At 43.7% G+C, this 25,966-nt stretch overlaps 1 protein-coding gene and 1 pseudogene across 1 annotated transcript in view; both read right to left on the reverse strand.

The window, feature by feature from the left end:
* Positions 1–25,966, reverse strand: part of greb1 (growth regulating estrogen receptor binding 1) — a 161,598-nt gene that overhangs the window by 123,188 nt on the left and 12,444 nt on the right. The window contains exons 3-6 of the mRNA XM_078213125.1: positions 24,655–24,831; positions 5,702–5,884; positions 4,844–4,990; positions 2,734–2,874 (exon numbers count right to left, since the gene is read on the reverse strand). Coding sequence (XP_078069251.1) covers positions 2,734–2,874; positions 4,844–4,990; positions 5,702–5,884; positions 24,655–24,831 — 648 coding nt within the window. The remainder of the gene's footprint in view (positions 1–2,733; positions 2,875–4,843; positions 4,991–5,701; positions 5,885–24,654; positions 24,832–25,966) is intronic.
* Positions 20,345–20,548, reverse strand: LOC144494533 (U2 spliceosomal RNA; annotated as a pseudogene).

Below are 25,966 nucleotides of genomic sequence, written 5' to 3' on the forward strand. Positions count from 1 at the left end.
GTGGTTCCCGATGGTGGACAGTTGCAGGATGTGGAAGATTGCAAGATCTTTTCAATGAGTCCTGGTAATATAGGAACACGCTACCATTTCTAGCTGCTCATCTTATCTGCTCAGTCTCTTAGCCAAATGTCATCTGCACGTCCCTTGTTTATTAAAAAGTGAGGACTGTTTCTGTTGATCACGGTTTCAGCTTTATAAGACAGTGGTTCTACACAGCAGCTTTAAGTCAAGATTTATTGCAATAAAAGTGAACTTGCACCTTAAATTGTAATGTGATTGAAAAAGAGAAAGCTAATGTCCACTTGGAAAACTTGACAAAAGTGGACAAGCACTCCATACACGCGGGACTCGAAACGGAGCTGGGCAGGGGATTCAAGTAGTTGCACTGGCTGATGTGCTGCTTTCCTGTTGCCATTCCCACCCCTAGGCTGGGGACAGGCCTGTCCTGAGAACTCCAATTCACTGGTGAGGTTATTAAAGAGCTCATTTGGACCACATTGAAATTTAGGTAAGGGTGGACAGACAACACGCAAGGTCAAGAGCAAATCAGGGCCACGTAAGTGGCAGCACAGCAGGCAGCCAGTCATGGCCACCCCCCAGGGAATCAGGTAGGCCCATTAGAAGGGGGAATGGCACAGAGGTGATCTCAGCCACCGGCACAAAGGTACCATCGGATGACAGGTTGTGGGGAGAGAGTTAACTGCGTGCTCAGGCAGTGAGGGAGTCATCAGCCTCCTGGCAATGCAGGGGCATGAGGAGGAAGGGAGACTTCCAGGCACAACTGGGTGGCCATCTGAGCACAGGGAAGGCAACGACTGGGAAGGGAAACGTGACCCTCAGACTCAGGGTCCAGTAACGATGAGGAGCAGCATCTTCTGCAGGGAAGGCACAACCTTAAACATAAGGAGGGCAGAGGAGAGGGACAAGGGGCAAGAAGGACCTGGAGGCTATACCTGAAAATGGAGTTATCTAGACTTATCAGAGAAACAGTGATACAGTCCCAGGATAAGGGGCAGAACATTTAGCAATGAGGTGGGCAGTTATTTCTTTGAATCTTTGAGTTTCCTTATCCAAGTGAGTGTGGATCATTGATATATTCAAGACTGGAACACACAGATTTTTGATCTCTCAGGAAAGCAAGAGCTACAGAGAACATTGAGAAAGTGGAGTTGAGGTAGAAGATTGCACTGAATGAGAGTGCAGGCTCGAAGGGTTGTGTGGCCTACACCTGCTCCTGTTCCTTATGTTCTTGCAGGCAGGATGCAGAAGTCAATTCAAATTTTCAAGCTTCCAAATGGATGACAATTGAAAGTCTTTTCAGAAACATTTTCAAATGCCATGACAATAAGTTTTGCAAAGAAGCATTCAACCTACTGCTGTCACTCGCAAATTAATGAATGCATGCAGCAAAATTTTACAACTACATTTTTGAAGTAAATCAGTGAGAATGAACCTATTATCCAAAATGCGCTGTGAATCCTGATTAACATCACTGCAGAAAGAAAAAAAATAGAAAGTCTTGCATTGGGGAGCACTCTCACAGGATTCCCAAAACATTTTACAGCCGACGAAATATTTTTGAAGTGTGATTATTGTTGAAATGTGGAAAATATGGTAGCCAATCAGTATCCGGCAAACTCCTACAAATAGCAATGTGAGCACGAGCAGAATATCTGTTTCTTTACTGAGGTTGACTGAAAGATAAATAAATATCGGCCAGGGCACAGGGATAACTCCTTTATTCGTCTCTGAAGTAATGCCATGGGCTCTATTGGGCCCGCAGTGGGTGGCATGATGACACAGCAGTGAGCACTGCTGCCTCATAGTGCCAGGGACCCAGTTTAAATTCCAGCCTTGGGTGACTGTCCATGTGGAGTCATGATGTGGAGATGCCGGCGTTGGACGGGGGTAAACACAGTAAGGAGTCTCACAACACCAGGTTAAAGTCCAACAGGTTTATTTGGTAGCAAAAGCCACTAGCTTTCAGAGCACTGCCCCTTCGTCGGGGCAGCGCTCCGACAGCTTTTAGAAACATAGAAAAACTGCAGCACAAAACAGGCCCTTCGACCCCACAAGTTGTGCCGAACATATCCCTACCTTTTAGGCCTACCTATAACCCTCCATCCTATTAAGTCCCATATACTCATCCAAGAGTCTCTTAAAAGACCCTATTGAGTTTGCCTCCACCACCACTGACGGCAGCCGATTCCACTCGCCCACCACCCTCTGTGTGAAAAACTTCCCCCTAACATTTCCCCTGTACCTACCCCCAGCACCTTAAACCTGTGTCCTCTTTGCTACCAAATAAACCTGTTGGACTTTAACCTGATGCTGTGAGACTTCTTACTGTGTGGAGTCTGCACATTGTCCCTGTGTCTGCGCGGGTTTCCTCCGGTTTCCTCCAACGGTCTAAAGATGTGCAAGTTAGGTGGATTGGCCATGCTAAATTGCCCCTTAGATGCTTATGTTAGGAGGGATTAGTGAGGTAAATACGTGGGGTTACAGGAACAGTGCAGGGTTAAGATACTCTGTTGGACAGTGGGTGCAGACTCAATGGGCCGAATGGCTTCCTTCTGCACTGTAGGGATTTTATGATTCTCTTTAATGTCCATTTGAGAGAGCAAACATGGCCAAGGTTTAACATCTCAATTGAAGGATGCACCCCTTTACACCAATTGAGTTACCAACTGAGCCACGGTTTACATTGGAAGACCAGACAAACAGGTACTGTACCTATCACTGAAGGCCTTGACATATTTTGACAGGAAAAGTTGTTGGCCTTCACTGGGTTTTGGTGCCTGGATGAATCTCTGTTGTTATGAGTTGCAGAAATCCCTGTAACAGTCCGAGAAAGAGCCTGGTCTGCCGCTGCTCCTGCAAACACAAACAAGTCTAGTCAAGGGCAGTGCTGTTCAGAGAAAAAAAAACAGATTTTTAGCAGACATGAGTACAAGGAGACATCACATTCTTAATAACATTGTTCCCATATTTTTCAAAATTCAACAACTTGAAGTGCACAGTAAAATGTTAATTAATAGTCAGTGAGAAAATGAGGAAACAATTCTCAGACAAGCACAGAAGTGCTGAGGTACATAAACTCTCCTGTACAGGCATACTATCTTCTTGTTCCTGGGAAGATTGCCACCAGTATCACAGAACTTCCCTTCCTTTTCCCCTTGAGGAATAGAGGACAAGAACATTAACCTTCCACTTTGTCATCAATTCCAATAAGACACATTCTCATCTTCCAAAATATAACAATATGTTCTCCAGATACACAGAAGCTCTCCACTATCCTGCCACCATTTTATAAAACTATAGGTAACCTTCAAAGGTAATTCTTTCTAAAAATCCATTCAATGTAAAGAAAAAATACTTTTTGAACACAATTGTTTACAATGTAGCAGACAATAAAAGTGCAACATATAAATACAACTTCCAATCTAACATATCAAAACATGAATAAGGAAGAAAGATTTGCAATAATTGTGGGGCTGTGGGAAAATGGCACAGAAAAGGAGTTGAGGTCGGCATTGATCAGCTATGACCGTATTGATTGGTGGGGCAGACTCGAAGGGCTCCTGCTTCTATGTCTTGTGTTTTTGCAAAGATAGCCCAAAGTGCTTGAAAACCAGTGAAGTACTTTTCAAGTATAGTCACTGCTGTAATAAACAACACACAGCAGCCAATTTCCACAGAGTAAACTACTACATACAGCCAAGTGCGAATGACCAAATCTCTTTTAAGTGATGGTGATTGAGGGATAAATATTGAATAGGACTTCCTTACTCTTCTGCAAAATAGTGTCGTGAGATCTTTTACGTTCACCTGAGACAGTCGCTTTAATGATTCTTCCAAAAGATGACTCTGACAATATAGCACACCCCAGCACTGCGCTATTGTGCTGACCTAGATTTCTGTGGTCAGGTCTCCAGATGACTTGAACTGACCAACTTCTGATTCAGAGACTATGCACTGAGCCACAGCTGACTGGAGTCATGAAAATGCACGTAAAAATATCCAAACAAATAAATTCACTCAATTAATATAATTGCCTCACAATCTCAAAGATCTGCAGAGTTAGCTAAATCCAAATCTCCTTGGCTTCTCTTGTTCTCTAGCTATCTGGTTTATTCATTTCACCTCCCGAATAGAGCTGCCTGCGTAGACACAAAACAGTTGAATGGTTGTCTGCACTCCATCCCAATTAATCCTCCAAACAAAATCATACATCACAGCTTTAAAAAGCACAAAAATGAAAATCATTACAAAATGCAAAACCTGTGAGAACCTTAATATAAACAGAAAACATTGAACTCAATGACATTAATTGAAATGAGGGTAGTCAAATGAACTTGTGGACTTGGTGTGGAGCCAAGGGGAGGTGGGGTGGGGAAATGGGAAGATCGGCATGTGCCCAAATTCGTGGCAGGAAAGACTCCTCATGAAGATTATGGAGACATAAAATCACCCCTAACTGCTTCATTTATGCTATTCAGACAAGTCCAGTTATTACATAAATGGCATATTAAGTGGAGGCAGCATGGGGTGAAATTCAATTTTGTCTAAGCCGCGGAAGAAATATTAGCAGAATAACTGCCCCCAATGCCATCACTGACCCTCAGACTATTTCCCTCTTCACTGACATAGATAGAAAGCAAACTCAGGCAGGACATTTAAGGGATGGCTGATCCAATACTGCCTCTTTCGTGCCCCTGCCAAAATTTCAGTTCACCACCCCTGCTCCCTCTAATTGGTGCTTATAAATTTTAAGATTTAAATTAAAAAATGAAAGACCTATTGGAAAGAATACTGATTAATTTTAAGAGATAGACTGGAGCACCTGCTTGCTGGAATCCAGTTAATGCATTCTGATTAGTTCCAGAAATGCTCTCTGCTGATGCTACCGTGGTGGATGAGGCTGGACTCTCAGGAGGTTGTGAGGGAATGCTCGAAGTGGAACTGGAGGATGACTGCTGTGTCCTGCCCTCTGTTAAAACAAAAATGGAATTTTCACCATCGCAGCCAGTTTGAATTCTTCAATCTTCCAAACAAGCTATGCTTGAGATCGCTCGGAGATTTCACCAGCACATCTGCAGCAGCAACAACTTGCTTTGATATGGTGGTTGTAATGTAGGAAAGTACTCCAAGATGCTTTACAAAAGCAGAATCAAACAAAGACTGACAGCGAGCCAATGAAGGTGACATGAGGACATACTGGTCAAAAGAGTTGTTTTTTTTTTAAGGAGCATCTTAAAAATAAAAAGGTGGAGAGGTTTGGGGAGGGAACTCCCAAGCTGAAGGTCTCGATGAAAGCATGGTCACCAATGGTGCAGCAATCGAGTGAAGATGAGCAAAAGTCCAGAATTGGAGGAGCACAGGGCTTTTGTATACAGCGTTGGAGAAGGCCACGAAGATAGGGAGGATCAAAGTCATGGATGAATTTGAACATGGGATGTCAATTTTAAAATTGAGGAATTGGAGAGACATTTATCATTTTGTTCCTTGCTTTCTCAAACATAACATAGGAGTGTGAAATATTCTTGATGATAGTAGCTTATCAGTCCCCAGAATCAACTGAAATCAGTTTCACTGATCTGTGCCAATTTGTTTTCAACAGAACCTGGTTAATAGATTTCTTAGGTTTGATGTCTTGTTCTCAATATTTTCCCCCCCACAAGTTTCACAATCCAGCTCTCACCTGTGCCTTTCCAACAGATTAAGGGTCCTTTAGTAAGACTGCCCTGTGCATTCCTAATCAGATAACACTTCAGGTGCTTTTGTTTCTTGGGCTGGGTGATCAGTTTCAGGTTGATGTGATTGGAAAACTCAGTGAAATAACGAAATCCTTTTTCGCCGCAGCCAACACAATTGCCAGAGAAACCTACAAAACATTGAGGACAAATGCAGTTAACAGGAATAAAGATTTGGTGCACCACTTTCTTAAATAAAAATATTCAAGCTCATTTTGCACAGGGCCCTTGCAATTGGTCAAAGGTTTCCAGCTCCTCAGTCTTGGCGGCACGGAGATCCAGGTAGCAGAGGTGAAAGGACACCATGGTGATCTACTATCTTAATGGTCCCTATTTGTAACTGGCAGATTGACTTAAATACATTCAAATCCTTCAGTTCTTTTTGGAAGGCAAGTTTTAAATTTAGTTTAATATTTGTACATTTAGATTGACATCATCAGATTACTATTGATAAAAATAAACTGTATTTTCTCCTGAAGCACAAGTCTGACACCCTCAAGAATTGGATAAAATCTGCAATGGAAAGTAAAAGTGCATCATCCATAATGGTCTGATACATAGCACAATGAACACTATGGTGACAGGCCCATAGGATGGCACATATATACTAGTTAAAGTCCCCTCCCAGTGGACAGTGACTCTTCAAAAGCCTTAATTCAAAGGGATTTTCAGTTAAATTTAGAAGAGTGCCCATCCGCCTACTTTGGTTGACTGCAACATGTAACACAAGTTGTTCATAGACTCCAAGACAGTTTGTCTTGCAAAGCTGATATGGATAAACTATTTCCTCTGGTGGGAAATATAGTCATGAAGTGGAGATGCCGGCGTTGGACTGGGGTAAACACAGTAAGAGTTTTAACAACACCAGGTTAAAGTCCAACAGGTTTATTTGGTAGCAAATGCCATTAGCTTTCGGAGCCCTGCTCCTTCATCAGATGGAGTGGAAGTCTGCTCTCAAACAGGGCATACAGAGACACAAAATCAAGTTACAGAATACTGATTAGGATGCGAATCTCTACAGCCAACCAGGTCTTAAAGATACAGACAATGTGAGTGGAGGGAGCATTAAGCACAGGTTAAAGAGATAGAAACATAGAAAAACTACAGCACAAACAGGCCCTTCGGCCCACAAGTTGTGCCGAACACATCCCTACCTTCTAGACCTACCTATAACCCTCCATCCTATTAAGCTCCATGTACTCATCCAGGAGTCTCTTAAAAGACCCTATTGAGTTCGCCTCCACCACCCCTGATGGCAGCCGATTCCACTCGCCCACCACCCTCTGTGTGAAAAACTTACCCCTAACATCTCCCCTGTACCTACCCCCCAGCACCTTAAACCCGTGTCCTCTCGTAGCAGACATTTCCACCCTGGGAAAAAGCCTCTGAGAGTCCACCCGATCTATGCCTCTCAACATCTTATACACCTCTATTAGGTCTCCTCTCATCCTTTGTCTCTCCAAGGAGAAAAGACCGAGCTCCCTCAGCCTATCCTCATAAGGCATGCCACTCAATCCAGGCAACATCCTTGTAAATCTCCACTGCACCCTTTCAATCTTTTCCACATCCTTCCTATAGTGAGGCGACCAGAATTGAGCACAGTACTCCGAGTGGGGTCTGACGAGATGTGTATTGTCTCCAGACAGGACAGCCAGTGAGATTCTGCAAGTCCAGGAGGGAAGCTGTGGGGGTTACTGATAGTGTGACATAAACCCAAGATCCCGGTTTAGGCCATCCTCATGTGTGCGGAACTTGGCTATCAGTTTCTGCTCAGCGACTTTGCGCTATCGTGTGTCGTGAAGGCCAGCTTGGAGAATGTTTACCCGAAGATCAGAGGCTGAATGCCCGTGACCGCTGAAGTGCCCCCCCACAGGAAGAGAACAGTCTTGCCTGGTGATTGTCGAGCGATGTTCATTCATCCGTTGTCATAGCGTCTGCATGGTTTCCCCAATGTACCATGCCTCGGGACATCCTTTCCTGCAGCGTATCAGGTAGACAACGTCGGCCGACAGGACCCTCAACCGATGCTATACACTAGACACACATGGAGCAGTTGAACCAGGAGCACTCCTCGTCACAATGGATGTCTCGGCACTCTACACCAGCAACCCCCACGATGATGGCATTGCTGCAACGGCCTCAGTACTCAACGCCAACAACTGCCAGTTTCCAGATGCAATTTTACAACTCATCCACTTCATCCTGGACCACAATGTCTTCACCTTCAACAACCAGTTCTTCAGCCAGACACACGGAACAGCCATGGGGACCAAATTCGCACCTCAATATGCCAACATCTTCATGCACAGCTTCGAACAAGGCTTCTTCACTGCACAGGACCTTCAACCGATACTATACACTAGATACATCGATGACGTTTTCTTCCTTTGGACTCATGGAGAACAATCACTGAAACAACTATATGATGACATCAACAAGTTCCATCCCACCATCAGACTCACCGTGGACTACTCTCCGGAATCGGTTGCATTCTTGGACACAAGCATCTCCATTAAGGACGGTCACCTCAGCACCTCACTGTACCGCAAGCCCACGGATAACCTCACGATGCTCCACTTCTCCAGCTTCCACCCTAAACACGTTAAAGAAGCCATCCCCTACGGACAAGCCCTCCGTATACACAGGATCTGCTCGGATGAGGAGGATTGCAACAGACACCTCCAGACGCTGAAAGATGCCCTCATAAGAACAGGATATGGCGCTCCACTCATTGATCGACAGTTCCGACGCGCCACAGCGAAAAACCGCACCGACCTCCTCAGAAGACAAACACGGGACACGGTGGACAGAGTACCCTTCGTCGTCCAGTACTTCCCCGGAGCAGAGAAGCTATGGCATCTCCTCCGGAGCCTTCAACATGTCATTGATGAAGACAAACATCTCGCCAAGGCCATCCCCACACCCCCACTTCTTGCCTTCAAACAACCGCACAACCTCAAACAGACCATTGTTCGCAGCAAACTACCCAGCCTTCAGGAGAACAGTGACCACAGCACCACACAACCCTGCCACCTCTGCAAGACGTGCCGGATCATCGACACGGATGCCATCATCTCACATGAGAACACCATCTACCAGGTACACAGTACCTACTCTTGCAACTCGGCCAACGTTGTCCACCTGATACGCTGCAGGAAAGGATGTCCCGAGGCATGGTACATTGGGGAAACCATGCAGACGCTATGACAACGGATGAATGAACACTGCTTGACAATCACCAGGCAAGACTGTTCTCTTCCTGTGGGGGGGCACTTCAGCGGTCACGGGCATTCAGCCTCTGATCTTCGGGTAAGCGTTCTCCAAGGTGGCCTTCACGACACACGACAGCGCAAAGTCGCTGAGCAGAAACTGATAGCCAAGTTCCGCACACATGAGGATGGCCTAAACCGGGATCTTGGGTTTATGTCACACTATCAGTAACCCCCACAGTTTGCCTCCTGGACTTGCAGAATCTCATGGCTGTCCTGTCTGGAGACAATACACATCTCTTTAACCTGTGCTTAATGCTCCCTCCACTCACATTGTCTGTATCTTTGAGACATGGTTGGCTGTAGAGATTCGCATTCTAATCAGTATTCTGTAACTTGATTTTGTGTCTCTGTATGCCCTGTTTGACACAGTAAGAGTTTTAACAACACCAGGTTAAAGTCCAACAGGTTTATTTGGTAGCAAATGCCATTAGCTTTCGGAGCGCTGCCACTCCATCTGACAAAGGAGCAGCGCTCCGAAAGCTAATGGCATTTGCTACCAAATAAACCTGTTGGACTTTAACCTGGTGTTGTTAAAACTCTTACTGGAGAAATATAGGACAGAACCTTAAAATTAAAGTTCGGCCATATAGGAGTGAAATTTCTGTAAGTTTGCCTCAAGATCAAGCAGCATTCCTTAATACTATGGAAGTAGTCTCAGAGCATTGGTGCAGGAGTTCTTCATGCTAATGGCTCTAACCCAAACCATTTTCTGTTGCTTTATCAATGACACTCCTTCAGTCCTAAGGTCACAAATAGGACTACTCTTGGGAGAATCTACAGTGTGAAAATCTTTATATAGCACAGCAACTTTCTGAACAAGCTATCTACCTCAATCAGGAATGTTCCAACTATCCTAGCATTCATAGCCTTTTGGAGGAGAGTTCCAAATTTCTGAGCCTTTCCTGTGAAAGCAGTGGTTCCTTATTTCACTCTTGTAGGGCCTAATTTTCCTTTTAAGATTCTGTTCTATATTTCCCCACCAGAGAAAACAGTCTATCCATATCAACTCCTTTAAATCTGTTTTTACATTCTAAACACTTCGATCAGATCACCCTCACGCTGGAATTTTACCACCCTGCCCGCCACAGGAATCGGAGTGGGTGAGGGGCAAACAATGGGAAGATCCGTTGACCTCAGGATATTATGGTTTCGGGACGAGTGAGGTCGTAATATCCCACCCTCAATCTCCTATACACAAAGGACTGTAGACTGGTCAAGGTTCTATACTACTGAACCATACTTCCTCTCCTATGTGTATCAGGGCTTTTGAGATAAAGGCCACTTTCCATTAGCCTTTTCGACAATCGTTTTGAACCTGTCCGCCAGCTTTGATAATCAAGCAGGGCCTCAGCAACTTCAAGATTTGGGCTAAAAACTGGCAGATAATATTTTCACCGCATAAATACCAAGCTCTGACCATTGCCTACAAGAAAAATATAAGCTAACTCCCAGACCTAAAATGGTATTACTATTGTCAGGTCCATCGTAATTACCATCCTTGGTGGTCACCACTGACCAGCTTAACTGGATTAAACATCAACCATAACCATGAGAGCAGGACAGCAGCTCAGAACTCCTTAACAAGTGTCTTATCTCCTGACCCCCCTCATTACCTACAAACCGCAAGCCTCGGAATCACTCAAAATGTTTGGCGCAATCAAGTTCAGAGAGAAATCCACTTTATCAGCACTGTGGTCACTGATCCAATATTCACCTCCACCACCAGACTGTAACTGGAGTATTTCTCATCTATCAGATGTGACAACTCAAACTTGCTTCAACTGCACCTCTTGGCCCATGACCTCACAAAAGATACGAGCAACGAGATCATGTAAACATCTTCACCGCCATGATCTTCTCTGTTGGTTTATTTTGGTCTCACTGTATTTCATGAAGTAGAATCGCTGGCAAAGCCAGCATCTATTAATCAACCCTCGGTGCCCTAAGAAAGTGGGATGGTGCTTCTTGAACCAATGTAGTCTGTGTTTGCAACAGTCCAATGCAACTGAGTGAGTGTCCGTTGCAGAAAGCAATTAAGAGCCTGATATGTTGCTTTGGAATTAGATTCACATCTAGACCAGACCAAATAAAGAGGGCAAATCATCCTCCCTAAACAGCAAAACGAACCAGTTGGCTTTAATCACAAGGTTTATGTCACGTTTTCTGTTTATTTTATTCTCAAGTTTTATAAGCTGAATTGAAGATCTCAGACTGCTGTAATGGGATTTGGATTTGCATTCTTTGTATTATTTGCCATGCTTCTTAATTACAAAGCCGGGAACTATGCTATCATATCAACAGCTACTGAAGTTTATGTCACATCTTAGACCACAAGACATAGGAGCAGAAGCCATTCAGCCCATCGAGTTTACTCCAGCATTCAATGGGATCGTGACTGATCTGATAATCTTCAACTCCCCTTTCCCGCTTTATCCCCATAGCCCTTATCTTGAATGTAGAAATAATTCCGAAAGTGCTGTTCAGAGACATTACGAAGAAAGGACATGAACCAAAGGAGGTGATATTTTTAAAAATTTGGCAAGAGACTGAAGTTTTAAGCTATGCCTTCATGAAGGTGGGGAGGTCAAAAGCAGCTAGAATTATAGCCATTAATGGTGGGCTAAGAGAGGAACATCATGGGGAGGAATTTTCAGTGCCCCTACCCACACCGCCCCCCTCTCCGGGCATGTTTCGTGGTGGTGGAGGTGGCCTGCCATTGGCTGGTGGTGGGATCTTGTGAACCAGGAAACCCACATTAGGGGTTCACCATTAGCGGACCAGAAGATCCTGCCTGCAAGAATGGCCTACAAATTCTAGCATTGGATCTGAAAGTTCCCAACAGCAGGGATAATGAGTCAAGTGGGCATGGAAGAGACTGCTGCCCCTAAAGGTGATGCAGAATCAGTTTTTCCAGCACTGCTTCCTCACACCACAAATTGGTGCTGATGCCCCAGGAAGTAGCAGAAGCAATTTCATGGTTATTTAAGAAGCATCATGAAGAGTCACAGGGTCACCTCCCCATGCACTCCAGCAAGTAACCATTGCTCGAATGTCTTCCAAGGGGAGTCAGTTAAAAGGTACATATAATATGCAAACAGTAAGGGAAACTGTACCAAAGTATGGCACATCAGGCACACCTGACACAAAATAGGGAAATAAATTGACTGCACTTTTGTTCATGCAGCTTCCCTAAAATGATGAAAAGTAAGACATCAAAATATGGATATGAGTCAAGGTAATTCAGGGAGCCAGGTAGGAGGAGAACAGTGTTATTGAGCTATTTGAATGCATGCGGACAGATCATTCAAGTGGAAGATTAAGAAATTAGTGTGTCCCATGTGAACAGTTGGTGCAAAAGCACTGGTTGCAAAACTGAAAGCAGCATAACAAGTAAAGCTTGTCAAGAGGTTGTGGGGTGAGGTCTATTCTGATACTTGAACCCGTGTCAGTGTGGGTTTCCTCCGGGTGCTCTGGTTTCCTCTCACAGTCCAAAGATGTGCATGTTAGGTGGATTGGCCATGCTAAATTGCCCCTTAGTATCAGGGGGATTAGTTAAGGTAAATGTATGGGGTTGTGGGGATAGGGCCTGGGTGGGATTGTGGTCGGTGCAGACTTGATGGGCCGAATAGCCTTCTTCTGCACTGAAGGATTCCATGATTCTATGATTTTGAGTGCACACTCAGCCAGCACTTCAGTGCTAGACAAGTATAAGATTGGAGTATAAACGCAAAATGAGATTGGACTGCTCTCTTTTGGACAAAATGTAAACTTGGGTACCACCCACCTGGATATTAAAGATGCCATGGCAGCATTTCTGTCTAACATTTATCCCTCAGCGAACACCACCAGGAACAAAGTAAACTGTTCAATTATCTCACTGCTGTTTGTGGGATATTACATAGAACAGTACAGCACAGAACAGGCCCTTCGGCCCACGATGTTGTGCCAAGCTTTATCTGAAACCAAGATCAAGCTATCCCACTCCCTATCATCCTGGTGTGCTCCATGTGCCGATCCAATAACCGCTCAAATGTTCCTAAAGTGTCTGACTCCACTATCACTGCAGGCAGTCCATTCCACACCCCAACCACTCTCTGCGTAAAGAACCTACCTCTGATATCCTTCCTATATCTCCCACCATGAACCCTGTAGTTATGCCCCCTTGTAATAGCTCCATCCACCCGAGGAAATAGTCTTTGAATGTTCACTCTATCTATCCCCTTCATCATTTTATAAACCTCTATTAAGTCTCCCCTCAGCCTCCTCCGCTCCAGAGAGAACAGCCCTAGCTCCCTCAACTTTTCCTCATAAGACCGACCCTCCAAACTAGGCAGCATCCTGGTAAAGCTCCTCTGCACTCTTTCCAGCGCTTCCACATCCTTCTTATAGTGAGGTGACCAGAACTGCACACAATATTCCAAATGTGGTCTCACCAAGGTCCTATACAGTTGCAGCATAACCCCACGGCTCTTAAACTCAAACCCCCTGTTAATAAAAGCTAACAGACTATAGGCCTTCTTCACAGCTCTATCCACTTGAGTAGCAACCTTTAGAGATCTGTGGATATGGACCCCAAGATCTCTCTGTTCCTCCACAGTCTTCAGAACCCTACCTTTGACCCTGTAATCCACATTTAAATTAGTCCTACCAAAATGAATCACCTCGCATTTATCAGGGTTAAACACCTTTTGCCATTTTTCAGCCCAGCTTTGCATCCTATCTATGTCTCTTTGCAGCCTACAACAGCCCTCCACCTCATCCACTACTCCACCAATCTTGGTGTCATCAGCAAATTTACTGATTCTGCCCTTTGAGATTCAGTATTGTATGCAAATAGGCTCTTTGTGTTTGCCTGTGAAAAAGCAAACAGTTACATCCTTAAAAGTAATTAACTGGCTGTGAAGCAGTTTGGAATGTGCGGAGAACATCTGGAATGCTAAATATCTGGAGGCGGTTTCCCTTGGTCAAGATCTGAAGAGTCATACGGAGTTGAAATGTTAACTCTTGTTTCCCTCTCTACAGATGCTGCCAGACCTGCTGAATTTTGTTCCAGCGGATCCTGTTTATATTTCAAATTTCCAGCATCCGCAGTATTTTGCTTTCATTCCCTTGGTCTGTTCGGTGGTGCGGGAACTGTAGATACAGTTTGTGGCATATGGTTGTGGCTCAGAGGTAGTCCGGAGCTAGTGGCAGGTAATCTCCTTAGCCGTGCCATGTTGGGTCTTCTTCATCTTTAAACATTCAAATCTATTGAAGGGTTTCTGTGAAAAAATCTTGTAATTTTCAAGTAGAATTGTCATCATAAAAAAATAACTATCTACAAGAACCCGCGTCAAGGATAAGAATACAGCTTGCCATCTATGGCCACTTTGAACACTCGGCAACATGTTAAACAGAAACGCTAGAAAATGGAACACGTTAAATATTAATGCCATTAATTAAATAAATTAAGCATGCAAAACAACGCTCTTGCACATTTTGTACAAGATCTGTATCCACCAAAGGGAAACATGACTCAGAAAACATTGCTGAGCTCATACAAAACAGAGGGCTGTGTAAGGTCATGGCAGAACAACTTCTAGTTCCTGCTTTCAGCATCGTGCCATTGGGATTGAATCATAAACTGCAGATGTTTATAGCATAGAAAGAAGCTATTCAGCCCATCATGTATATGCCGGGTCCCGGCCAGTGTAATTCTAAACTAATTGCACGCTTTCACAAAAGTCTTGCACCTTCTTGCATCTTGCAGCACGGTGGCACAGCGGTTAGCATTGCGGCCTCACAGTGCCAGGGAGCCGGGTTCAATTTCCGGCTCGGGTCACTGTCTGTGTGGAATTTGCACGTTCTCCCCGTGTCTGCGTGGGTTTCCTCCGGGTGCTCCGGTTTCCTCCCACATTCTGAAAGACGTGCTGGTTAGGTGCATTGGCCCGAACAGGCACCGGACTGTGGCAACTAGGGGAATTTCACAGTAACTTCATTGCAATGGTAATGTAAACCTTATTTGTGACCAATAAATAAAACTTCTAACTTTTTCCTCTGGTTCAAATACTTATCCACTTTTCCCTTGAAGGGTGCTGTGACTTCTGCCTTAATTATTACATTTGCCAAATCAGCCCATGTTCCAACATGCTTCAAGGAAAAGGATTTTCAACTATTCTCTCTCATCACTTGACAAAATTAAGTGTTGACTCTTCATTGTAGACTTTCCAACCAGAAAAGAAATAGTCTATTCCGCCATCAAAATGCTTCATTGTTTGGATCAATGGAATGATTACTATATTCAATGTCGATATTCAAACTGTAGGCTCTGATACTGAAGTGGGGGGAGTGGGGCTGCAGTTTAGTGGACAGGAAATCTGGAAGAATGGGCTTCCTTCAGATCTGCCAAACTTAACAGCAAGACAGGGTTACCATTTTGGGCTCAGTTTTCCCGACTAAGTGGCTGACATGCCCTCAGCACCAGGCTGCAGCCAGGAAGCAGAGAGAAGGGAGGTAGAGGCTGATAGGTTTGCTTGAAAAATCAGGAAGGAGCTTGCCTTCCTCCCACTCTTCCGAATAAAGGTTACATTGGACTCAAAACTTTGGACTGAAATTTTCCATCCTTGTTCATGGCTGGGATTTTCCAGTGCTGCTGAAAGTGAATGAAATTTTGGACGGAACACCAAATTTTCCATTCTCACTCACAATGGATTCTGCCATGGACAAGAGTGTGGAATCCCATCCGTTGGCTCTGTTTCGCTCCAACAGGTGTTGCCAGACCCGCTGGGTTTTCCAGCACTTTCTGTTTTTATCTTCCGACTGGAAGCAAGTAGACTCAAAGTGTGGGTTTTTTTCCACATTTTTGCATCACATTCAGCCAAACACACCAATTCTGGGGATTAAAGTTATCCCATAGTTTCTTAGCCCTAACAAATACTTGGAGAAACCAAACAGAACATGCTTTAATAAGTGATTCATTTTGCTTGGAAGAGCACAGAGAGACAATTCTAAAGGGAGTGCAGAAGTAGAGGGACCCAGGTGTATATGTGCATAAGTCATTGTAGGTGCCAGGGCAGATTGAGAGTGGTTAATAAAGAATACAGCATCTTGAACTTTATCAATAGGGGTGTAGAGCACAAAAGAAAGGAAGTTATCTTAAACCTGTATAAAACACTGGTTTGGCCTCAGTTCTGGCGACCACACTTTCAGAAAGAAGTGATGGCATCATAGGGGATGCAGAAAAGATGGATGAGGAACATCAGTCATGTATATAGATCGGAGAAGTTGGGACTGTTCTCCCTGGGGTAAGAGAAGGGAGAGAGGGGTCTGGACAAAATAGATGGGGAAAAACTGTTCCCATTGGCAGAAGGGAACCAGGGGGAACAGATTTAAGGTAATGGCAAAAGAAGAAATGGGAAAATGAGCAAAAACATTTTTTATACAGCAAGTGGTTAAGATCTGGAATACACTGCCTGGAAGTGTGATGGAAGCAGGTTCAATTGAAGCATTTAGAAGAAAACTGGATTAATACCTGAAAAGGAAGAATGTGCAGGGCCATGAGGAAAAGGCAGCTGAGTAGCTTTAAGTAAATTGCTCCTTAAGACATCATGGGCTAAATAGCCTTCTCCTATGCTGCATCCTATATAATTGTCCATTCAATAACAAGATGTCCAAAACTGCACAGAGTGCCCAAAACAACAATCAGTATAAACTTATTGCCTCTTTATTCCTGTGCCAATTGTGGTTCAATTGGTAGCACAGTCATCTCTGAAACACGTGGTTTAAGCCTCACGCCAGGGGTTGGAGCACAAAAATCAAAGCCGATATTCCAAGACAATATTGCAGTGTTAGAGGTCCCGTGTTTCAGAAGAGACATTAAATAGAGGCTCCTTCTGCTCTCAGATGGATGTAAAACATCCCACAGGACTATGCTGAAAAAAGCAAGTGAGTTATCACCAGTGTCCTTGCAAATATTCAATCAAGTTCACACAAAAGGATGACACGGTGGCACAGTGGTTAGCACTGCTGTCTCACTGCGCCAGGGACCCGGGTTCGAGTCCAGCCTTGGGAGACTGTGTGGAGTTTTCACGTTCTCCCTGTGTCTGCGTGGGTTTCCTCCGGGCGCTCTGGTTTCCTCCCACAGTCCAAAGATGTGTGGGTTAGATGGATTGGCCATGGTAAATGTGTACGGTTCTATGGATAGGGGAGGGGAGAGGGCCTAAGTAAGATATTTTGGCAGAGAGTCAATGCAGATTCAATGGGCTGAATGGCCTCCTTCTGCACTGTAGGGATTCTATTCTATGAAAACAGATTATTTGGTCATCATCACATTGCTGTTTGTGGCAACTAGCTGAGTACAAAGTAACTGCTGTGCTTCCTACATTACAGCAATGGCTACACTTCAAAATGGACTTCATCGGTTGTCGAATGCTTTGAGGTGTTTAGTGATTGTGAGAAGTGCCACATAGATTCAAGTCTTTCTATCTTTGTGTGCACCATGCGCCTATTCATGAAACCTAAAATACTATAACTCCTGCCGCCGACTGGAAAAGCATCAGGTGCAGTTGCAAGTGCACGCTTGACCCACATTGCGGCCGCCAGGGGCATGGCGACTGTTTGTCGTTTGGAACAAGCACAATGTGATTGGCATCCTTTTCACTGCAACAAACAACTGAGAGGAAAGAGAAACATAATTTTCCAGCAGCAATTCATTCCAGTCCCTAATCTGTACTGGGATCTCAGTTACAAGAGAGTGTTACCTCCTCACATTAGGCCCAGTGTGTTCATGCTCTATGCAAGAAGCCCCTGGGTAGGTAGTGGGAATCTTAATCCCAGGGTCTTTGTTTTGGGTCACATATTGAGTAGTAATTTTTTCTTGAATAGTCTATTCACATTCTTTTTTTTCTAAAACATTGGAAGTTGAGGATTTAATTAAAATTCCTGATTATCTATCTTCACCATTAACTGAATTGTCTGGAGCATGTTTTAAGAGGGAGCGGGTGATAAATCAGAGGTAGTAGTCGATACAAGAAATTTCAATTGATTAAAGACTGCACAGACGTGAAAAAGGGTAACTTGAACTTTGTTGTTAGTTTAGTCTGTATCAAGTCAACTTGTTCGCTTTAACCCTGCTAGCTTGTGCAGGAAGTGCTTCCCCCTAGTGATGCGGCAAAAATGAACACTGCCAACCAAAAATGCTTTGGCCATTTGTATGGCTTTATCCCGCTTTCAGGGCATTATTTATCTGAACTGCTAGTTCTCTCTCTTTAGCCATGCCTAACAGAGTTTTGTCACCATATACGCGATCCTTTCTTTGACTTTCCTCCCCGGACATATAACTCCACACTTCTCTATTTGCCACTTCTCAGTTCATTCTGTAAATTTATGCCATCCTTTTTTAACAAGTAGGACTCACTCCAAAACATCCTACTTTAATGCTACAAGTAAACCTGGAGATTATATTCACTAGTCAAACTAATTTGCAGATTACTAAACATAATGTCTACCACAACAATATATATATATGTCTATAGTACCTTTATAGTGATACAAAATCCCAAGATGCTACACAGAAGCATTGTGAAACAAAATATGACACTGAGCTACCTAAGAAAATATGAGTTCAGATGATTGAAAGTTTGGCCAAAGAAGTAGGTTTTAAGCAATGCCTTAATGGAAGAAAGAGAGGTGGACAGCTGTAAGAAGGTATTCCAGAGCTGAGGGCCCAACAAGCCTGAGGCTGAAGACACGGCCACCAGTGATGGAACAATTAAAAGCTGCCTTGAATCAGTGCCATTGGGCAGAGTTATTAGAACATAATCTTATAAATTTTTAATCAGTCCCACAAAAGCAAAATATTGCAGATAAAATAAAATCAAGAAATGCTGGAAATACTCAGCAGGTCTGGCAGTATCTATAAAGAGAAAAAAAAGAGTTAATGCACATGACCAGTCCCAACCTAATGAATTGACCTGGTTGTAATAAGCCTTTCAGGAATAGCAGCATGCCCTCATGAGAAGGGAAGTGTATCATGTGACCCGATCTCAATTTTGCCTTGTTTGTAAGCAGGACAGAGCACACACAGCTCTGCTGATGTCTTCAAGCTTTTTACCTTTGCATATCTGTTCTCATGTGCTTAAATCTCAATAAATAAACCCAAAATATATTTAGCCAATCCTGTATGAGTGTCTTTGGAAAGAATAGACATCAAGTGTAGAATCTTGTTGAGGCTTTGGGGGATTCGCCTGTCAGATGGAAAACTGATGGGAGACCCAGGCTGTCTGTTCTCAGGAAGGCCCACTGAAGCACAAGCCAATCAGGAAATGGTGAGCCAGCACCAGGCCTTCCCCTGTAACTAACACCCTGGGGGTGAAAGTCCCACTCTCGAATGCTGCCAGTCAGCACAGACTAGCTCAGATGAGACGCCTTATATGAACTTTTCATGCGATGCATCTTATGTAGCTTTTTTCTGCTTACAAGACTTCAGAATAGCTTGCATTATCCAGACGTGTCTCATTGCTGAAGAGAATTGGATTGATGGGAGCAAAATAAATTCTCACCTACGCTTCATAAATACAAGTAGTGTCAACGTTAAAGTTTAGACAAGATCACACACAGAACAGTCAAGCAAGAGGCAGAAGTGCACGATAAATACTTGTTGATACAGTCCCGTACAAATAAAGTTAGAGCTGGGGCCTCGTTAAAAGTCATTCAGATGTCTCGAGTGCCTCTTAAAGTAAGCCAGCACCTGTTAAAAATCGAGGAGCACTCTGTCTACAAATAATATAGAAATATGATTCTTTTCATTCATCCTGGGTGGCACGAGCTAACCAGCATTTATTTTCCTTCCCTAATTACCCTTGAACCAGTGCAGTCCACCAGGTGTAGCTACACCCAGCTTTTCTTTAAATCCAATTCAATCAAATCAAGTCCAATTCAGAGTCTCAGCAAGTGAGACATTCCCGATCCAAGCTGACAAGACAGGGCTCACCTCCTGTCTTGGGCTTGATCTACATGATCCAAGCTGATTGGAGCAGGCATTGCACCTCCTCCAAGGCTTGATCTCATTTGCATCTTAGCCAAAAGGCCGAGATGCCGCTTTTAAAAATTGCTTCAAATGAAGCTAAAATGTAACCTAATGACTTCAATCAAGTACAGCATGTCGATACTACACTTGATCTTAGCCAAAAGGCCAAGTAGCTATACCCAGCTTTTTTTAAATACTTTTCCAATTCAATCAAATCAAATCCAATTCAAAGTCCCAACAAGTTGAGACATTTCAGATCCAGGCTGACAAGACAGGGCAAGCGACCAAATCACCCTGTCCTGGGCCTGATCTACATGAGCCAAGTCGATTGGAGGAGCAAAGCAACACCTCCTCCAAGACTTGAGCTCATTTGCATCTTAGCCAAAAGGCCGAGATGCCGCTTTTAAAAATTGCTTCATATGAAACATATGAAGCTTCAATGTAACCCAATGACCTCAACCAAGTGCAGCATCCAATCCATACTACACTTGATCTTAGCCAAAAGGCCGAGAAGCAACCCAGCTTTGCTGTTAAGGAGGGAGTTCCAGGATTTTGACTGGACAACAATAGTTCCAAGTCAGGATGCTGTGTGACTTGCAGGGTAACTTTCAGGTGATGGTGTTCCCAGGAGTCTGCTGTGCATATTCTTCCATATGGTAGAGGTCACAGATTAGGAAGATGCTGTGGAAGGAGTCTTGGTGAGTTGCTGCCGTGCACCTTGCACATGGTCCACACTGCTGCCGTGTGCACTGGTGGTGGCGGTGGGAGTGACCATTTAACATGGTGGACAGGGTGCTGCTCAAGCAGATGTTAGTCCCACTGGTAAACCTATGGAGCCTACATGTAGGTATTTGATCACCATAAAACATACGTTAGGGGCCTCATGCCTGTTAAAGAATCCCTTTAGAAAAGTACTATTCAGGCACATTGACTTGAATGTTGTTGGAGCTCCATTCATCAAGGCAAGTGAGAACATCCCATTATACTCCTTACATATGCTTTGTAGATACAAAGGTACACAAGTCTTTGGGACATCAGATTGACAGTTACTTGCCACAGAATTTCCAGCCTCTGGCCTGTTCTTATAACCACAGGGGGTGATTCTGCCATCCAATAGCGTGATCCGCGGCTGGGTGTCCAGCCCCAAGCGCCCCTCACCTCTTCGCCAGAAATAGGCGCGGAGCTGCATTACATATTCAACAGGGCATTTAAATATAATTAGCGGGCCCGGGACTGAAGTCTCCTGGTCCGCTAGCCTCTCCCACGCTGCTAGGAGTATTTCACTCCAGCGGGACTTACAATAGGTTCCCACTTTTGGGGAGTTGGCTGGATAGACAGGGGGGGGGGGGGAAATCAGGACCCCCCAGAGGGTTGGGCAGTCAGATGGATGGGGTGGGGGACTGAGGGCCAACGTTGCAGGGGTCGCTGGCCAGCAATTAGGAGGTCGGCAGCGCAGAGTCACTGAGCATGCACCAATCTCAGCACTGACAGGTCGGCACATGTGCAGTGGCCCCCTCAGGGCTATGCTGCCAGCCTCTCCAGCGGAAATAGGCCCCACAGCTTTTCTGCACGATTTATGCTAGCGCACTCAGCAGTGCACAGAGTGTGGGAGATTCATTTTGAAACTCCCATTGAAAAAACCAGCATGATTTACACCAGTTTTCATGCAAATTCGACACTTGGAAATGTTTTGGGAGAATCGCCCCCACAGCATTTATATGACTAGTCCAGTTAAGTTTCTGGTCAGCGGTAATCGCAAGGGTGTTGACAGAGGGGGATTCAGCAGTGGTAATGCCATTGGTTAGAGTCTCTCTTGCTACAAATAGTCATTAGCCTTGCACTTCTCTGGCATGAATGCTACGCATCAGTCCAAGCCTGAATGTTGGCCAACTCTTGCTGCATGTGGACACAAACTGCAACCTAATGTATCCTAATGATTGAAGTTTCTTGGTATCTAAATGCAATGGCCTCATAGCAAAATGACAGGGAAACAGGGATGAACATAAAATATAAACACAGTGGACCCACAAAATTCAACAAGTGTCAATGCACCACAGCAAGGACCTTATTTAAATGGGAAAATGGTGTATCAAAAGCTTAAGAGCTGTCAGTGTTCCGCAAGAATTGTGAATATGTACTTATCATTATGATGTGGAGATGCCGATGTTGGGCTGGAGTGGACAAGATGAGAGGTCACATGATTCCAGGTTATAATCCAACAGGTTTATTTGAAATCACAAGTTTTCGGAGCGCTGCTCCTTCGTCAAGCGAAGTGATGAAGGAGCAGCACTCCGAAAGCTTGTGATTTCAAATGAACCCTTGGACTATGACCTGATATCGTGTGACGTACTCATCATTGGCAATGTGATAACTGCTCAATAGCAAAATCTTTTGCATTTTCAGTATTTTATTAAAATGGCACAACAACATATGAGCAACGAGAGTGTTCCTTATTTACTGTCTCAAAATCAGCTTGTCTTCAAACTAGGGGAAGTCAAAATTTTCTCTTCACTGGGAAAATGTTACTGGGCTATGGTGCCATACTCCATCTGATAGATCAGTTTTGAGCTGACTTAGCTGAACTCCTGCAGTGAATAAATAATTACGCTCAAAAGTAAAACAGAAGAAAATGAGGAACTTGTGTTGCTGAACGACATGCTCTGCTGTATCTTTTAGTTTCTCAGAAGAGCAAGAGAAAATCCAAATCTGTCAGCTGCTGTTAGTTCTAGAGCTTGTGAACAACACGGGCAATTTCAATTCCCCCCTCTAGCACATAGGGCTAAAATCACCATTTGTAATGTCTGGAAAATGAAATTTTCAATGAAAATTAATGAAAATAATGAAAATTAAATGCATTGCTTGGAAAAATATGAAGCAATGCAATTTCTTTCTTCGAGGCTTCAAATAAATATGGGGTTGAATTTTACCCTGGGGGCTGTGGCCTGAAGTGAAAGTCTAGGATAAGCCTGGCCATCAGGCCTATTATTGGTTTGAGGTGGGTCTTATGCCACAGTGGGAATTGGCCCCTAAGTGACCATTCAGCAACACCTCTCACATAGCAACTAAAGTATCAACAGAGGCAGCAGTCATTTGTTAGGTGACAAGAATTTTACAGTTTCATACACCTGCCATCCCACCCCCAGTGGAAGCATCAAATTCTGACCATGGAATTTTCAAGTCCTGATGGTGAACACGAACATAGTTTCTCTCATTTCAGGCTTTTTGAAAATTTTGATCCTTGGAAAAACAGATTGTGCAAATTTGCATTTTATTTTCTTCCGAATGCTTAAAATGAGGTAATCTAAACTCTGCTGCCCATGGTATAATTCGCACAAAAACTTGGTCACCCTCCTCTCTGCTTTGGCTTCTGATTAAGCAAACCTCACTTTTAGCATTTTCATCCTTGCTTTCAAATTCTTCGATGGCCACACCCCTCCATATCTCTGTAATTTCTTCCAGCCCTACAACCTTCTTGAGATATCTGCACTCCTCTTAATCCTGGCTTCTTGAGCATCCCTAATTTTGATCACTCCACCAATGGCTCCCTTGCCTTCAGCCGTCAAGCTATTGGGTTCCATCGCTAAATCACTTCACCTCTGTTTCCATTTTTAAGTCACTCTGCAAAATCTACCTCTGTATCCAAGCTTTTGGTCATCTGCCCTTATGTGGTTTACAGTCATATATTGTTCAGCAATCGGTTCTACCAAAGGAGCTGTGTAAATGCAAATTGATGTCGTTATAGCAAAATGCTCGAATCATAATTACTTATTAAATTTAAAAGGCTTATGTATTTGCTTTCAATTGAAAACCATTTTAAAAAGGTTAATCAACTCTTCAAATGCTGCAGTTTGTTAAGAGTTCAACCAGATAAACTGATATGCACAAACAATTTGGCCAAATGTACATTTTATTGAACATACTTTTAAAAAATCACTTTTAGATTGAATAAGGTGGTTTATTATTTAACTTTATTCCCGGAAGGTACAGGCTTGAAAGTTCCATTTTTAGCCATTCAGCTGACAATTTCATAGAATCCCTACAGCGCAGAAAGAGGCTATTTGGCTCATCGAGCCTGCACCGACAATAGTCCCACCCAGGCCCTATCTCTGTAACCCCACATATTTACCCTGCTAATTTCCCTGACACTGAGGGACAATTTAAAACAGCCAATCAACCTAACCCGCACATCTTTGGACTGTGGGAGGAAACCGGAGCACTCGGAGGAAACCCACGGAGACAAGGAGAGAATGTACAAACTCCACACAAACACTCACCCAAGGCTGGGTTTGAACCTGGGTCTCCTGGCGCTGTGAGGCAGCAGTGCTAACCACTGTGCCACCGTGCCGTCCATATTATTGCACTTGGGAATGGGATAGGTTGAAGGCGGGATTTTGATTTTGCAGAGCCCCATTGAATTTCTGTTACTAAATGATCAAACTGAACGCAAAGTTTGCACCCCAACAATTTTATTTAAAAACTGGCAAAGATAAGTTTGGCCTGAGCTGAGCTAACCATGAATTGGGGCTACATCTTGACGTAGCCTCACGTAAACAATAACTTCTTTGTATTTTATTGTTCCGAAGAAGAATATGAAAGATATTGTGACAAAGAAGAAGACTCTTACCCAATAGAGCATTTCGGCCATTATCGTCTGGTAAAAATCGTTTGTCCACAGCACAGACTAAAAGGTGCTCAGGAAGGTTGGGAGACTTGGCACCGATTAGTAGGAATCCTGACGGCACCTCAATCTGCTCATTCGAAACAGAAACAAGTCGCAAGTCCTTTCCTGACTGACAGAAGCCTAAAACAAAACATTGTAAGCATCAGACTAAAACAATATCATTTTCTTTCCTCAGGCCTGAAAAGAAGCAAAAACAGAAAATGCTGGAAAATCTCAGCTGGTCTGACAGCATCTGTGGAGAGAGAATAGAGCCAACGTTTCGGGTCTGGATGACCCTTCATCAGAGCTGAAGCAGGAAGAATTGCAAGCAGCGGAACTGTAAGTCCCTGAATTTTGGCATTTATAAACTAACTGGTCTGCATGTTTCAAACAATCTCATTCATACAGTGAGCATGGTCAACTACAAAAAATTGTACCTGTTTGAAAATTAAAGTTAATCTTTAAATAAGCAGCACAAATTCATAACTATAGACAGAACAAGTAGTTTGTGTCTTCACAGAAAAGAGATGAATATATCTTGTCCTGCATTTAATATTGTTTTATACATCAATTCATTTTATCATAAGTGTGATTTTTTAAAAATCAGAATTACTCATTTTTATCCTGTCCAGGTTCTTAAACTTTTCTGCACTGTGAATAGGTAAGCTTTCCCTGTACAGGCCAGTTGTTGTTGTTGTTATGGCAACTCATCCAGCCCAAATGCAGAGTTTGGCATCAGAAAATCGGGCGGCATGGTGGCACAGTGGTTAACACTGCTGCCTCACAGCGCCAGGGACCCAGGTTCAATTCCCAGCTTGGATCACTGTCTGTGCGGAGTCTTCACGTTCTCCCCGTGTCTGCGTGTGTTTCCTCTGGGTGTTCCCGTTTCCTCCCACAAAGATGTGCTGGTTAGGTGTATTGGCCATGCTAAATTCTCCCTCAGTGTACCTGAACAGGCGCCAGAGTGTGGCGACTAGGGGAGTTTCACAGTAAGTAACTTCATTGCCGTGTTAATGTAAGCCTACTTATGACAAAAATAAATAAAATAAACTTTTAAACTTAAATCATGGTAAAAGTTGGCCTGATTACACGCTTGTGGTGCATCCAGGTGAACCTTTGAACATGTAGGCCCAACCCTGAATATGTGAAACAGCATTAAAGATAGATTTTTGGCCAATTACTTGATTTATTCCAGTGGAAACAGGTATGTAAGTAGTTTTAAAGCTTTTGTACAAACAGAACAATGAAGATGCTGACTTTGTTTATATCAATGGGG

Source organism: Mustelus asterias, chromosome 5, assembly GCF_964213995.1.
Source record: "Mustelus asterias chromosome 5, sMusAst1.hap1.1, whole genome shotgun sequence".
Taxonomy (NCBI): Eukaryota; Metazoa; Chordata; class Chondrichthyes; order Carcharhiniformes; family Triakidae; genus Mustelus; species Mustelus asterias.